Source organism: Macrobrachium rosenbergii, chromosome 3, assembly GCF_040412425.1.
Source record: "Macrobrachium rosenbergii isolate ZJJX-2024 chromosome 3, ASM4041242v1, whole genome shotgun sequence".
NCBI lineage: Eukaryota > Metazoa > Arthropoda > Malacostraca > Decapoda > Palaemonidae > Macrobrachium > Macrobrachium rosenbergii.
The window spans coordinates 9,193,365-9,210,807 of record NC_089743.1 but is presented as its reverse complement, the minus strand read 5'-3'; the positions used below and the strand labels follow the sequence as shown (position 1 = coordinate 9,210,807).

The 17,443-nt window shown below is 36.4% G+C and overlaps 1 protein-coding gene across 2 annotated transcripts in view; it reads left to right on the top strand.

Annotated features, from left to right (window-relative positions):
* Window positions 1-17,443, top strand: part of LOC136852532 (uncharacterized) — an 89,233-nt gene that overhangs the window by 45,668 nt on the left and 26,122 nt on the right. For both annotated transcript variants that reach the window (XM_067127269.1, XM_067127260.1), the window contains exon 5: window positions 9,074-9,278. In XM_067127269.1, coding sequence (XP_066983370.1) covers window positions 9,074-9,278 — 205 coding nt within the window. The remainder of the gene's footprint in view (window positions 1-9,073; window positions 9,279-17,443) is intronic.

Here is a 17,443-nt window from a genome sequence, read left to right as displayed (position 1 = left end):
AAAATGTTCTCTGCATTTTATGAAATATAATCATTCAAGACAAATAATGAAAAATATAAAAATGTAGCAAGATGGCTCTTATTACTGTTGAACAGTGTTTCCAAGTTGCTGTATACCAGTTGACCTCCAAATTTGCAGTTTATAACTCCAAAACTAGTCAGATAATAGCCAGACAAAGAGAGTGAGCTTGTAAGCTTGTACACACATATACATACATTATTAGTATGTATAGCTTTTATATACTGTATTTGCTCAGATTACACAAATGAAGTTAGACTGGTGTTGCATATGAGCAAAAGTAAATGTTTTATATAATAATATGGCCTGATTTTGTAGGACAGCTTCACAAACCAGCTGAAAACATATCTTTATTGAGCTCAAAAGCTCAATAAATTGGTGCTGCCTGATATAAGAAGTTGCTCTAGAATAAAATGGTTGTATTTCAATCCATTTGGAGTTATTCAAAAAGGAGTTAACTTTTGCTCTTTTAAATAATACAAGAGAGAAAATGGGTATACTTTTGATAATCTGTTAATGGGTTGAAGAACACTATACTTCAGTAAGTACAACATCAGAAGAGTGATTAAGCAGCAGAAGAAATGGATACATGTAAATCGATCTTCCCAATATGACCTACCTGGCATTATCACATGTCTAGATTCGCCAGATTTTGTATACAGGGTGGTGAGGAACAGTCAGTAGTACAATGTCACTGACCAAAGAGACAGACATCATAAAGATCTGAAGATGTATGCCAGATTCTTTGATAAATCTCAGCTAGTGGTGGAGGTGTTATGTGATGGTGCCAGGCCACCCACCCTGCTGCCACCTCACCTGATTCCAATACCTTCCAAACCCAGAGTATAAGTAAGTGCACCAAGACTATAGCATTGGGTGTTGTTTTGAGTTGTGACAGAGCACAGTTGGTCATCACCATGACAGAGCTCTCAGTAAGACCAAGATTCAGCACTCAGTTCCTGCTTCTTCATTCACTCTATGTAAATATACTCTATATCTCATACAACACGCATCTCAAATATATAATTGTCTGCATAAATAAATATTAATTTATTACAAACCTATTAATCGCATGCCTAGTCAGCGCCACTGGGTTCTTGACACCATGCTTATTCATTCGTCTGTCTTATTCCTGTAGACATGATGATGTTTGTCCCAGGACTGTCAAGGCTATTGCACTGTTTTTAGTGATATGCTTTCATGGATTATCATTATCAGCACATTTTTTCATATTGCCTTTTGATTTTCATAGTGTGATGCTTTTTGTTACATTTCAGCTGGCAGCATTATTGTGAGCAACCTGCAGGTTTTCTCACTTTGCCATGTAACTTTCAGCAAGTTGAGTGATTTTGAGTTATATATTTTTATTTCAGTGAGTTTTGTATGATTTTCACATTCATGTAAACCTAACTTGGGGTTTTTCTCAATGAAGCTTAACATGTGCTTAGTCCTTAAACGCCTACTGGATGTATCATACGTTGACTAAAATTGTCTGTTGGGTGCCAAGTGGGCGTACCGTCGTCAACTACAAAAAATTTCAACCTTCGGTCAACTTTGACTCGACCGAAATGGTCGAAAAATGCAATTGTAAGCTAAAACTCTTACATTCTAGTAATATTCAATCATTTACATTCATTTTGCAACAAATTGGAAGTCTCTAGCACAATATTTCGATTTATGGTGAATTTTTGAAAAAACTTTTTCCTTACGTCCGCACGGTAACTCGGCCGAAAATTTCAGAAATTCTTTCGTCATTTTGTCGTAATTTTTGCACTGTTTTATATTATCCATTACATAAAGTTTTATATATGAAAATGTGCGCAATTTCATGTAAAATACAGCAAAATACAACCCATGGTTGTAGCTTTTATCAGTTTGGAAATATTTTCATATAAATCACGATAACTGCCAAAATTTCAACCTTTGGTCAACTTTGACTCGACCGAAATGGTAAAAAAACGCAATTGTAAGCTAAAAATCTTACATTCTAGTAATATTTAATCATTTACCTTCATTTTCCAACAAATTGGAAGTCTCTAGCACAATATTTCGATTTATGGTGAATTTTTGAAAAAAACTTTTTCCTTACGTCCGCGCCAGAAATTCTTTCGTCATGTTGTCGTAATGTTTGCACCGTTTTATATTAGTCGTTACATAAAGTTTTATATATGGAAATGTGCGCAATTTCATGTAGAATACAACAGAAAATAACTCATGATTGTAGCTTTTATCAGTTTTGAAGTATTTTCATATAAATCACGATAACTGCCAAAATTTCAACCTTTGGTCAACTTTAACTCGACCGAAATGGTAAAAAAACACAATTATAAGCTAAAACTCTTACAGTCTAGTAATATTCAATCATGTACCGTAATTTTGCAACAAACTGGAAGTCTCTAGCGCAATATTTCGATTTATGGTGAATTTCTGAAAAAAACTTTCCTTTACGTCTGCACGCGGTAACTCGGCCGAACATCTCAGAAATTCTTTCGTCACGTTGTCGTAATGTTTGCATCGTTTTATATTAGTCATTACATAAACTTTTATATATGAAAATGTGCGCAATTTCATGTAGAATACAACAGAAAATAGCTCATGGTTGTAGCTTTTATCAGTTTTGAAATATTTTCACATAAATCACGATAACTGCCAAAATTTCAACCTTTGGTCAACTTTAACTCGACCGAAATGGTCGAAAAACGCAATTGTAAGCTAAAACTCTTACATTCTAGTAATATTCAATCATTTACATTCATTTTGCAATAAATTGGAAGTCTCTAGCACAATATTTCGATTTATGGTGAATTTTTGAAAAAAACATTTTCCTTACGTCCGTGCGGTAACTCGGCCGAACATCTCAGAAATTCTTTCGTCACGTTGTCGTAATGTTTGCACTATTTTATATTAGTCATTACATAAACTTTTATATATGAAAATGTGCGCAATTTCATGTACAATACAACAGAAAATAACTCATGGTTGTAGCTTTTATCAGTTTTGAAATATTTTCATATAAATCACGATAAATAGAAAAAATTTGACTTTCGGTCAACTTTAACTCGACCGAAATGGTCGAAAACTGCAATTGTAAGCTAAAACACTTACAGTCTAGTAATATTGAATCAATTAACTTCATTTTTCAACAAACGGGAAGTCTCTAGCACAATATTTCGATTTATGGTGAATTTTTGAAAAAAACATTTTTTTATGTCCACCCGCTACGAATTCATGCATCATGTTGTGATAATATTTTCTCTGTGTTGCTTTGATCGTTTTACAATTTGTTATATACCAAAATCATCGCAATTTAGTGTACAATACAAAGAAAAAAAAATAACCTGTTAGCTTCAACCGTTTTGCTCACAGCGATTTGTATAAAATTATATATGAAAATTTTTTTTCATGTCATATATTTCAATATTTATATATGATAATGATATTTTTTTCATTTTGATGGTTGCATACTAAACTTCAGGCAGTGACAAAAAAATGAGCCAAAAATGAACTCTTAATCTTAAAAACTAAGCGTGCTGTGATTTTTAAAAAAAAACTTTTTCCGCTTCGGCGCTAACTCCCGAAAGCCGCCGGCATACGGGAGACGTTTTTGTAAATAGAGGCTCGGCGTTAAAGGGTTAGTATGTTTACTTCTTGTTTGGCCCTGCTACAGTTGCAGTTACCACTTATTGGTTAGGAAGGCAAATCCTGTAATATGTTAATATTATCCTTAGAAAAGGACTCAAGTTTACAGTGCCTTCTGTGTAAGAGGCCAGCAATGTTTGCCTGACCTAACTTGTGAGACATGTAAAGGCTGGTTTCAAATTGAGCGGTACAAGTCATTAGGCTATGAAGCTGTATTTACTAGCATAGCTTAGTGCCAAGGATTAAGCATAATGACATATGATCATAAGTACTTTGAAGCTTACACTACTTTTTCAGTAGTGCTACTGCAAATTAGGGTTTTATTCACCGTCAGTAAAAAAAGTGCATCTTTAAGTGCAAATATAAGATCACTAATTTCTGTAATAGCCTAGACAAGAAATATAATTTTATCCCAAAAGTAGTGGATGTGTGTGACTGACTCAGTTACTACTAGAAATGTTCTTACTAAGGACATTCCAGTTTCGTGAGAGTTTGTGGATGTCTTCAAAGTAAGACCAGCAGCATCCTACCTAAGACCATTAAATGCAATGGTAATAACATTCTATTCATGGGAACTAGTGATACACAGGTAGCTTTGTTAATTGACTTCAAACATTGCCAGGTGGGTTTAATGTGTTCAGCAAAGATCTTTATGACTCTTCAGAGGAAGAAATTTTAAATAGATGTCCCCCTCACTCTTTTTCAGTTAAGAAACTAGGTGGCAGCAACATCTTCATCCTCTTGACCTTCTCTTGTAAAGATGACAGGCTTTCCTGCTGCTACTGAATCCTCTCCAGACGTGCCGAGCTTATTACTTAACCATTATGATTCTGACTTGAATCATCAGGTCCTTTCTTGTTTTTACTTAACAAAAGTTGTTGTGCACCAACAATTTGAAGCAGGTCAAAGAATATATAAGGAAAAAAGTATATTTCTTTACAATATTATATTCAGAAAAAAAGAAATGTTACATTCACTCTACTTGACATACAACAATACAGTACTAAGAAAATAAAACAAAGTAAGTGAGGATAGTGGAAATAGTGTGCAAGGTAGAACAATGAAGAAAATAATTTATATAACTGGTAAATTATCCTTCAAGGCAGGGTCACATTGACAGATGATCCATAGAAGATAGATGGTTTCAGTCAAAGCAGGACAACAAAGTACTGATTTCAGCCTTTGAAGCTTCCTAATGTCACTTAGATAAGGGCAGTCTGCTTTTTCTTGATCATGGTATGCCAAAACTGTCTCATGGGGATTCATGCCTGAAAGTATAATGCATAACTCTACTTTTCTCTCTCTCTCTCTCTCTCTCTCTCTCTCTGTCCTTTCTTTGGTGATTTTATTTATCTCTAAGTGGGCAGAGCTAATGATTAGACTTCAGGTGATTATCGTTTCCTTGTATTGAGATACTGGCAATTTCTAGATGTGAGATGAAATCTTGCATTAATAGGAATATACCAGAATGTTTCAACATAGACCACAGGGACTACAAAGGGATGCTTATGAAACACTGGAGGGCAAAGACGGACCCAGGGCACCACCAGACTGAGCATCCTCAAAATAGATTGTATTAAAAGAAAATTTTTATTTCCTTTAGTATTCCTGTAATAAAACCTTTGATATATCATACTTTTGCTCTGCTTGCTGGATGTTCTACTGGATATACAGATCTGATTTTTCAAGATGACCAAAATCTTCTGTCACCTAAACCTCTCATGAGCAGAAACCACAAACTTTCTTCTTCTGCTGCTTAAGCAAATATTCAGGAATTGCAAGGGCATGAAAGCTAAAGCAGAACAACTCAAGACTTGGTTTCATGACCATATACCATTTTTCACTCTTCTCTCACTCTGTTTCCAGTGAAGTGCTGCAGTTACTGTAGAGTACATAAGTCTTTGCAGCATTCTTTCTTAAACCTGAATATTTCTTTGAAAGTTGTGGCTATTAATGAAACTTTAGACAGAATTTTGACTATTTTCTCCCTGTACCTTCCCTCCAGCTGTAACTTAAGAAAAAATTATATTCAAAATTTAGTTACTCTGCTTCCTTCTCCATTCCCACTACTTATGGATTTCGTTGCTCATAATCATCTATGGTGATGGATTCAGAGGGGGAAAATAATGGAAGATATCATTCACCCTTACAGGTCGGGCTAAATATACATTAAAAACACCCCTAGACCAGGAAAACTTTAAGGTCAGCCAATTTTTTTAAAAAAATCACTGAAAAGAGGAAGATATACAAATGCACAAGGTATAAGAAAAAATTCTGAAAAGTATTCTGTACCTTCCATGGGAAGTTTATAGTGAATATTTTCAACCCCGTTCCAGGCCTCTTTTCCAAAACACTTGTAAAAATACACTCAGTTTAGCGAGTTATAAACGTTCTTTTTAATAATTTTTTATGTTATTTTGCAAATTTAGCAACAATCCCAGAGTATATTTGAGGACAAATATTTACAAGATGTACTGGGATGGGTAGATATACCTGTAGTACCTTTTACTAAGCTATACATATTCTTTCAAATATTTTTTGTACTAAATTTGCAAATTTACAATTACCAGCAACAATCCCTGAGTATATATACAGTCTCGGCTGGTTGGGTGGGCGGCGCCTACATATTTTTCGAATATGCGAACCTCCCTCTGAAGATGATATTATTACTGGAAGAATGAGTAGGCACTGTCAGGCGACATCTGGCAACCCACTCCTCTCTTCCTGAGAGGGGTAGAAGTTCCCAGTAGCTGCCAGTCAATTATAGTGGATTATTTACCAAATTTTTTCATCCGCATGGACTTGTGAGTTTGCCGTTATTTAGCCCCTATTTAGTGCTTTTTTTCTTATAATGAGCCGCAATAAGCTCTTGTCAAGTGAGAAAATAAGTCAGGTAACTGCTATGCAAAAGGTGGAAACTGCAACTAAGGATATTGCCGATGTTGTGGGCGTTAGTGAGCCATCTTTGAACTTTTTTACCCACCGCTGCACAGTTCGCTCACTAAACTCCCACAACATCGGCAATATGCAGAGCTAGAAGTTTTCATAGGCAATTATGGGAATTTATAAGATACCTCCCATCACTAGGGGGTTAACAATAATCCAGTGACTTTAGACTGTAGGGTCAGTGACCTTTCATAACATCTATGGTCAAACTTACCTGCTAAAGACTCAAGCTTATGTTCTTCCTCATCTATTTAGATTCTATATGGTCAGCTGATGAACATTTGAATGGAGCTGTCCAATTCCCAAGTCATTTGAAACATGTTAAAAATTCCCTTACTGAATTTCCTAATTGGAAAGTCAAAGAGACAGATTGGAACAAATTCAGTCAAGATATTGTCTAGAACAGAGAATTCAGATCTTTCAACTCACATATTGAAGCTTATGATTTTTTTATCAACACAATCTCTGTTGGGAAAAAAGGTTTTGACACAGGAAAATGTATTTTTGGTGGTTGCTGCAAGTCCTCAAAGTGGAGCCTCCATATGTCAGATTGACAAATATCAAGAATTCTCTGAAAGCTGGTCTAGGCTGGTATAGTGCCATCGTTGGCACACTGATGGCGTATAAATGGACTCATGCAGGAGGGCTCTTTATTCTGCCTATAGCAACTACCTGGAAGAATGTAGTAATTCACTCTTCTTTCATAGATGTGGTAAGAGTAGCAAAGGTTGGCCAGACCCAGCCATTACTCACTAGTTCTGTGAAAGGAGGCCTCCACCAAGAATAACTGAGTCGTTTTGTCAGGGAGTGTGGGTGGGTGTGAGGACTCACGTTGGCTATCAAAAATAGATTTTTTATGCATTAAAACCTGATTTCTTGAGCATAGCAGCTTTTTGTCCTCAAGGGAGCATGTAAAAGAAATCAACAGGTGACAGAATGGTCTAGTTCCTAAGAAGCGAAACCCATTTATTCAGGATTCCTCTGAGGTATTAACATAAAATAAGGTGGGGTAAAGAAACTAACCATGCGGGGATGAGATGTAGGATAACCATTCTGTTTTAGAAATAGCTAATGTACCACAACATTGGGGGCCCACCTTGCTTTCTGCTAGGGGGGCCTATGAGGCTGGGATTTCCCTTTCTACCTATAAACATACTATTATTATTATTTTTATTCAAAAGATGAACCCTGTTCATATGGAACAAGCTCACAGGGGCCATTGATTTGAAATTAAATCTTCCAGAAAATATGGTGTTCATTAGCAAGAAGTAATAGAAGGTAATGGGAAATACAGAAGTGAAGAATAGATCACTTATTTAAAAATAATAATAAATTAATAAAATAAATAGATAAAAATATAATTACATTATTAAAATTACAAGGAAAATTGTATTAGGGCAGTAATGCACTGTATCTTCGCTTGAACTTTTGAAGTTCCAATTACTGTACATTGTAGTTGAAATTCAATCTTATGGTAGTAATGCTTGAGGAACACTATCTCTGATGACCACCTCGTAAACTCAGAAGCTTCTTCAAAACAAATGTTTCTGAAGAAAGCCAACAAGGTGCCACCTTCTTGACATCATTTTAATTAGAGGAGGAATGCTGGCCACTAAGATCATTCTCAGCCCTTGTAGTGAGAGCTGTTGTTAGTGGTAGGTTGTAAGAAAAGAGGAGCATCTGGGAAGAAATCTGTGACATCTAGGTAAACTTGAAGTGACTGGACCAGGCAAAATGTCTTGTGTAATGCTGGGTTCCAAAAGAACAAGGATTTCCTCTTCATCAGGTCCTCATTCTTGGCCAGGAGTGACAGGCCAGGTATCAGCAGCAAGTGATGGCTAGTCATGTGGGTAAGAAGTATTGTCCCCACCTAAGAGAGCCAAGTTCACTGATCCAGGCTCATGATACTAAGATGCTCATGAAGGCTGCCTTTTGGAGTGCATGGGTTATGGTTATGTTGGGACCACTGAATGTAGGAGACAAAAGGAGTTGAAGACCTCAGTTAAGGACAAGAAAATAGGATATCTTACAGGACCAGGTCTTTGAAGTGCAAAGAACCAGAGGATGGAACTAAGACTATAATTTTGGAGTCATGCCCATTGAACAAGGGCTTCAGCAGTGCAGCCTTGTACATCATAAGTGTGGTAGTGGCAAGGCGTATGGCCTCAAATAGGTACATAAAAAAAATTAGAACAGTTTCAGTGATAATTTCAGCCTGGCTGTTTGTGTGGAGGCAATTCAGTCACACTTGCCATAAAGGCTGGTATTGCTTGATAAATTAATTCTGTAGTTTCTTTGCCAGGCACCTATGATTGTTTTCCATAATTGAATTATATATATAAGAATGTAGAAGTTTTTTATTTTCAAAACTGAATTTATATAATGAATGTTGTCGTCTTAAGTTTTTTCTTCTGAAAACTTCATTTTATAATTTTAGTTGATTATAAGATATATATCTCTTTTAAAATAGGTTATCAGGATACGAGAAAACTCTATAGGTGACATAGACCTTGATCACCTTGAAGAAACATTGAAACACCACCAGGGCGCTCGACATCTCATTGGCTGTTTCACAGCTGCAAGTAATGTAACAGGTGTTGTTGTAGATGACATTAAAATAACAACACTTTTGCATAAGTACGGTGCTCTTGCATTCTGGGATTATGCTACTGCTGGTAAGTGTGTTTAATTGCATACCCTTTTGTAATGTGCCAATATTCCCATGCAAACTGATGTGTTCTCTTATTAATATCCTTAATTCAGGCAAAGGAACTTCAAGTAGGCAACTCTTCATTATTTTGTTTGATTAGTTGGAGTAACCCCTTGAATTATTGTGGGCTGGTACTTTGTAGCAGTAAAGTCCTTGTTTTACAAATGATTATTGGAAGAACTAACATATACAGTAGTGTGTTTATTGCTTCATGTGTATTAATACTGCTTTTTCATCTTTAATTAGATTAAGTTTTATTACCCTTTATTTAGCTACTGTATAGTTAAGATGGTAAAAGATTGCTCAGACTACTATATAGAATTTCATAACAGCCTAGCCTAGGTTTACTCCATACATTCAGTGAGCTTTGTATCAGAAGGGAAATAACTTGTAATGATCACAAAGAATGGTTATATCACAGGTGATTTGGAATGGAAGCTTGATATTTGGAAAAAAAGTATGAAAAGTGGAAACACCATAATTGTTAGTGAAGATATTGGTCAGTGTAAAGTTTACTGCAAATTCTTATATAAAACCTGGAGAGTCTCAGTGCTGCAGTGTGGATATTTGCATTATAAGATCTAAAGGTGCCCATATTTCTGTGCTTACATATAAGAGAAAGACCAATTAATTTCATGAGAAAATTACACAACACTGTTATGATGAAAAGAAATAGACTACCAGAAAATGACATGGAAACTTAATTTTTTCATTTTAGATGAGGCATAGTAATATGTGCATTATTCCTTTAATACACTAAATGCAGCTCTCTGATCCTCAGTGTCGCTCAGTCATAAAAGGTAATTTATTTTGTGGCAAACCCATCAGTTATAATAAGCCTTATTCACAGTGTTTAATTCCATTAGTAATACATTTTCTATTGTCTTGAATATAGAATACAGGCAGTCCCCGTTTAGATAGTTCAACTTCGAGGTTACCCAAATATATTCATCAGAAATTATTTTGTATCTTACGACACACAGCGATCCGAAGAAATATGGCCCCAAAACGGCAGAATAATCATAATTTGAAGGTTTTTTGATGTAAAACTCAATAATAATGCAGTTTACATCGTTTTCAATGCACCCAGAGCATTAAAAGTAATTTTTCTTATGATTTTGACGATTTTCGACGATTTTCCGATAAAAATTTTCGGTTAATTTTCCCCGTCGTCAACCGGGGACCGCCTGTACTTAGCAACTGACCCATCATTCTTTGCATGTTTTGTATCTTGTGAACACAGCATGAAAATTTTCCCCAGCTTGCTTCGGTAGCTTGGATTATTTAACTCATTTTAATTCCTGTTATCGTTTGATAAAAATCTTTTAATTTTCTTAATGCACTTTGTTTCATATCTGCACTATTGTGACATAAAGAAATTGAGATATTAGTGCCTTCAGTTTTCTCACTCAAGCATGATTGTATTAATGATGATTTGTTTTCGTCTGCCAGTTTAGTACTTTATATTTTGTATGTAAATTTGTCTTATAAAATTTTGATGTATCCATGCTTCTCTGTTATGCTATCGCTCAACAAATGGAAGGTAGGTAGGTAGCAGTAAGAAATTTGCATCACAGAGGAAAGTACAAGTGTGATTCAGTTTCATTGTTATTTCCAGTTTAGTTTACCTTGTTATTTTATTTTAATCTCTAGATATCAATTATTCTCTGCTCTGCTCTCTATGTGCTCACTCAGCTGCTTTGGGACTGGCTGCTCCTGCAATTGCCTTCCTTCCCATTTTTGTCTTTATTGGTCCTGGGAGAGGTTAGAGGTCCAAGGTCAACCTCATCTTCCCACTTTCTAGACTGGTGGAAGTGTGAGAAGGAGACTTGGAAGTCAGCCCTCTGCAAGACGGCTAGGGAGTTTTCTTGGGATGTCACTTTCATTATGAGAGTGATGAAAATATCTGCACCTGTTCATGGAAACAGGTGACTGTGGGTGAAGAGGGTGGATTGATTATGAGACTGATTGTGACCAACCACCAGTGCATGGATTCACTCATTCCTCCTTGCCTGCTTGGTCTTCTCAGAAGAAGATTGACTGATTCTTCTTATGCTCGTACTTCTCTGGAAGTACAAAGTGAAGATGTTCCAATTCCTTGGAACTGTTAATGGTCCATGGAACCCTGCAAGCTTGACCATACTCTTGTGCTCAGCCTGACCCTATCCCATAGTGTCCTTGGCTGGTGCTTGCCTAGACTGTTGTGGTCTAGGACTACTCCACAAAACAGGTAGGGTGCATGCCTGCTCACCTAGATCACGTAGCAGGGCTGTCCTGGATGTTTTTTCCCACAGGCTGTAGGTCAGACAGCAGAGAAGGTGACAGTGTTCAGTTTTGTTCGATACCTTCAGGTCATTACTCTGTGCCAAAGGCTCACTCTAGACATGTTGTATGGTCTAGCTGCTACATCTTTCTCTGTTGTGGTTGGATGGTGGTGAATCCTATAGGACTGGAGGGTTCTTTAACCAAAGCAGGCTTGAGGAAATGAAGAGGACTCCAAAACCCCAGACTTGTCGCCATCATTTTGGCTTCCCTGGTCTCCACTTGCAAGGGCCATTCTGGACTTTCTGATCTGTGGACCTTAGAACATCCTCTCCTCTGGTCACCTGTCCTAGCTGCCTCAGCAGTGGAGATATTATACCCCAGAAGATGCTGAGGCCTACTCCCTGCAGGTAGACCCATCAGGTGTGGACAGGAAGCACATGAACCTGCTGGAATTGATGGTAGTTTTTTTGGTTTGTCAATTTATTTATAAAGTTGGTATAGGCAAATTTGTCAAGAGTTTTTGCAGACAGCCACATCACAGCATCTTACCTTAGGAACCAGGGAGGAACAAGACCTGAACCTCTTTCTGTCAGCTAGCATTGGAGATATTCTGTTGGGCAGAGGTTAGTAAAGTCAAGATTTTTCAAGGTTTATGAAAGGAAGATGAAACTCGAAAGGGGTCAGCCCACCAGCCTGGAAGCTAAGTAATATACAGTAAACTCCCCGTATTCACGGGGGATGCTTACCATGCCCCCAGTGAATAGCTAAAATCTGCGAATACGTAGAACCCTTCTAAAAACACTTAGAACTGCCTATTTTGATAGTTCAAACACACACAAAAAAAACTAAAAATGCTTACAGAGGTATTATCCTGCTTAAGATAGGGTTAGGTTCCAAAAAACCCATCGTTTGTTGGAAAAAATGTATCTCAAATATAGCCTAGCCTACACTAGGGTATTCAGTACCATGTATACATATATGGTAGCCTAGCATACACTATAAAGTATACTCTATACATACACAGTATAGTAATTATTAATATCAGCTAATTCTGGAGGTTCATGCAGAGTGGCTTTATGATATAGTAATTCAGTACAAAGAGAAATTGAATAACAAACAAGAATTAGCTTAGCCTACTCTATGGTATATCGTATACATATATGGTAGCCTAGCCTACATTATACTGTACTCTGTGTTCACATAATATTGCATTGTACAGACATCAACCTAGCAGATATGCATCTTTTCATTGGATCTTTAAAATGTTATGCTTTAATTCACTGTATCCAATAATATTGTATACAGGCAGTCCCAGTTTACGATGGGGTTCCATTTTTATGCCGCGTCGTAAACCAAAAATCATCGAAAATCGTCAAAAATCCTAAGAAAACCATACTTTAAATGCTTTGGGTGTATTAAAAATTATGTAAACTGCATTTTAATTGACTTTTTCATCAAAAAACCTCCAAATTTTGATTATTCTGCTGTTTTGGAGCCATATTTCTTCCGTCGGATCGGCATACAACGCATCGTAACCCCAGAACACGTGTCATAAACCGGGAAATAACTTTTGATGAATATATTTGAAAAGTGTTGTAACCTCAGAACGTTGTAAGCCGGAGCAGTTGTAAATTGGGGACTGCCTGTACATTCTTATATAGTAAACCCCCTATATTCGCGGGGATGCGTAGCACCCCCCTCCCCACCAAATAGCTAAAATCATAAGTACTTAAAAGCCCTCTAAAAACACTTAGAATTGACTATTTTGATTGTTCAAACACAAAAAAAAAAAAAAAAACTCGCTAAAAATGCTTATATCTGAGTATTTTAATAGTTTTATCACAAAAAGTGCATTTAGTCATGAAAATGATGTGAAAATACAGTAATTAGTGAATATTTCTCAGTGAAAAATACTGTGAATGGACGAATTTTCCACGAATAATGTGTAAATATGTTCCGCAGAGAAATGCGTGAATAGGTGAGTCCGCAAATCGTGAGACTGCAAATATGGGGGGTTTACTGTATTGCTTTTATATTGTAAATTGTGATCATAGCGATCAGTGTTTTGGTTTGGAAATCAATTATGCGGTGAGCTTATTTCACTGTATTTAACTCAGTTCAGAGCACTTTTCTTGCTTCTGGTTAGCGTAAATGAATCTCTAGATACTTTATTTATTTGGGGCAAGGTTGTTTTTCGATATACGAAGTGTTTTTAACTCGAAATATAACTTAAATATATCTCATTGTGAAATTAAGTTAACTATTTTTTTTTAATAGATGACGTTGGCTTCTATGTTTGTTTTGTGTAAAAAAAAACCAAGATTCCGTTCGCTATTTTCACTTGATTTCATCATAATACATGCTTTACATCTCTATCGTTCATTGGTGTAAAAATATCAGTACAGTAATATGTGTTCTTTCATGCCCAGTAGTTTTGATTAAAATACTTTCTCTCCGATTTTGATTATGGTCGAGTTTCATCCATGTTGCCGATGCACGATAATTTATAGTCGTTAGCAGCTTGAACATTGTTTTCTCAGCTTCAGCTACAACTTGCAGCTTAAATTTAGCAGTATATTACCTTGCCAATCTTTTATCCATACTGAATAAACACTATATCAGTCCTACTCTACTTAATGTCATTTGTACTATAACTTTGTTTGCTATATGATGGTTGAAATACAAGCAAAACAGCTGTTGTTATCCAATTCGGTTGTAAGCCAAACAACAGTTTCTCGTTCGGTTGTTTATGGCTGTACGCATTTACGCAAGAGTATAATGTTATTAACGATACTTTTATCATTTTCTTTTACTTTTTTAACTAGAAGATGGAAAGAGATGGAGAAAAAGAAGTTAGTCTGTTGTAATTTGATCTCTCTTACTGCCTGATTGTATGCTGCTGCCTGCGCTTGCTCAAAATTTTAAAATATCCTATAAATATTGTTGTATCAATATTAATTGCTTACCCCATCATAAAAATCGATTGTCGTCTCAGCACTACCTGGGTACCTGAGTATTTTAGTAGTTTTATTACAAAAAGTGCATTTAGTCATGAAAATGATATGAAAATATTGTAATTAGTGAATATTTCTCAGTGAAAATTACCGTGAATGGGCAAATTTTCAGCGAATAAAGCGTATATATGTTCCATAGAGAAATCCGTGAATAGGTGAGTCTGTGAATCATGAGACTGCGAAAATGGGGGTTTACTGTATTTTACAGTTGGGAAATCCTCTGTGTATATATCCTTCCTTTGTTTGGTCTGACCAAGCAGATGCCAATGCCCTGCCAATCCCACCAACACTTCTTACTTACCTGGACCATGTAGGTCAAGCAGCACACTGGTTAGCCAGTTGCATGACTTGTAGTTAATGCATTTCAGCAACTTGGGAAATTCTAGTGGTCTGGAAAGTTGCTCCACCACAGCTTTTGCAGTAGTCTGACTCCTGTATTGCTAATAGGCAAGATCAGCAGGACTTAGCTACAGATCACACTGCATCTGTTGGAACGTGAGCATGTTACTCATCATTCCAACACTTTTGCAACACAAACAGGATTTAGGTTTATACATTTAGCAGCCTGATAGCAACTTTGGGATCTAAGGAGAAAGTTACAAGGTTACTGTGGTAAAGGGGAGATGGATATTTCTAGAAAAATGGCATGATAGTTTCTACCCCTCCTATCTTCAAGGGATTGAAAATCTGTAGACCAAATGGAGTACAACCTTGCATAGGGGATGGTATTAATAATATTAAACTGTTCAGAACTACAAATTATGGTACTTCAGTATCTCCCTCACATGTTTAGCAATTAAGGAAAATGATCCACTGGGTAAAGATCATGAACAAATGGCTACATTCTTCAGTTGGAGCAGGATCAGTAAATTTACAGTGGGAAAACTTTTTTAATCCATCAAATTGTGATATTGCTTGTAAAAGTAATAGGCCTTAAGCTTGTCAAGATACAAAAGCTTCACTGAAGTCTTTGGAGGAGTTTCCAGCACACAAGAGACATTGATGCAGAGTTAGGGGAGATTTGTAGCTGGATGGATGAGAAATTAAGAAGAAGCTTCCTATGGCAAGTTCATTAATTGGTTTGTAAGGAGATGATGCTAGAAATACATTAAAAGCCTTCCTAGTTAACTTCAGCCCCAAAAACATATAGCAAAATGAGCATCTTCAGGTTTTAAATTAACGCTGTGAAATACCATTTTTTGCCCATTTCTGTAACTATTATAAATTTGTCTCTCCCCATCATGACCCTTGTTATGTGGTCTGCAGCTTTTAAACAATGTGTTCAAAACCTAAAACATACCTAGTCTTTTTAAGACAATAAGACAAGCATTTCATTACTCCTTTGAGCCATCTGCTGGTAATACATTTAACTGCATCCAGTGTACTTATCATTCCTCCACCATGCTGGACCCTGAGGCTTAGACATGTACAAACTGAATATTAGTGTCTCCTGTAGCATAGCCCTAATTTATGACTGATGTGAGGAACCAGTAGAGATAATCTGGTGGTAGAAGTACTGTATAGCCATACACCCTTTGATGTTCTTTATAATGAATCCATTCTCTCCATCAAGGCCAAATTCAAAAAGGTGATACCACCATTTTTATATTAAAACCCCAAACACCAAGAATAGAGGTAGAACCTCTCAGGAAAATTAGGAAGTTTTCAGAAAATTGTACACTTAGAACTCCACGGCCTTGCACTGAACAATTTAAATATTACAATAAGTAAGTGGTTATCGTGAAATGTAAAGAAAGAATTATCACTGAAGCAAGCCAATTCCACACACACACACACACACACACACACACACTACTACTACTACTACTAAATAACACCACAAATCCAGGAAGAGAAAAATAGAAAAGGAAAGCTAGAGGTGGGAAAAACTTAGCATGCAAGAAAGCTGGCATAAAAAATGTGAAAATACAAAGACACTCTGGGAGAGCTCTGCTGAGATGCTGATGCTGCATTCTTACAGTGGAATTAGTTTGGATGTGGAGAGTGGCATAACAGTAGTAGGCCTGCCAATAGCAGTGGACGCTTTTCTTTTCAGGATAATAGCGTGACTTGGACAAGTTCTATTCAGAATAAGGTATCCTATGATTAATGGGATTGTATGAAAAATATTTACATAAGATAAAAACATTGGATTTGAAATGGTAGTTAAACTGTTTGGACTGCACAAATCCAAACCTATACATATAGGACCTCAGAGGGGTGAGTGATGTCTGTCCTTTCTTAGCTTCCTCTCACAGTGATACTGTTGAGAAAGAATAGTCAGTACCTGTTTTGAAATTAAGTAAATAGTGTTTCTCTCCAAAGAGTTGAATTGCAGGTAAGAGGAATGAAACTTATATAAAAGTTGTTGACTGATATAAAATGGTTGGAAAGAGAAAACAGTTGTATGACAGCACTTTAAAGTTTGAAGACATTGGTATGCTGTGGTTAATAATTGTTTGATGTAATTTGAAATAATTTGAAACTGAAAGTTAATATCTTCAACTTATTTAACTGGGGTAAGTGAACTGAAGCCCTAGTTGGAACCTCCATTTGAGAATCTTGACTTTGAATAGAGATTTTTGAACTAGGCTTATAACTGAACAAAGATTGGAGGTGAGAGAATTTACCAGTTACCCACATTGGTCACTGTGATGTCATTTATGACTGTTTTCCATTAAAAACATTGAAAACAGTCAGTCATTTTGGTTGAAGTAAGGAACAGGATGCAAGGTGTTACTATGAAAGCTCTGATAGAAAAGCCATTGGCAGCACCTCAGATATTCCTTCTCCCCGCTGCAAAATCCAGCAGATTCCATGAGTGGTAAAATTAGCAAGAGATCCTTCAGTT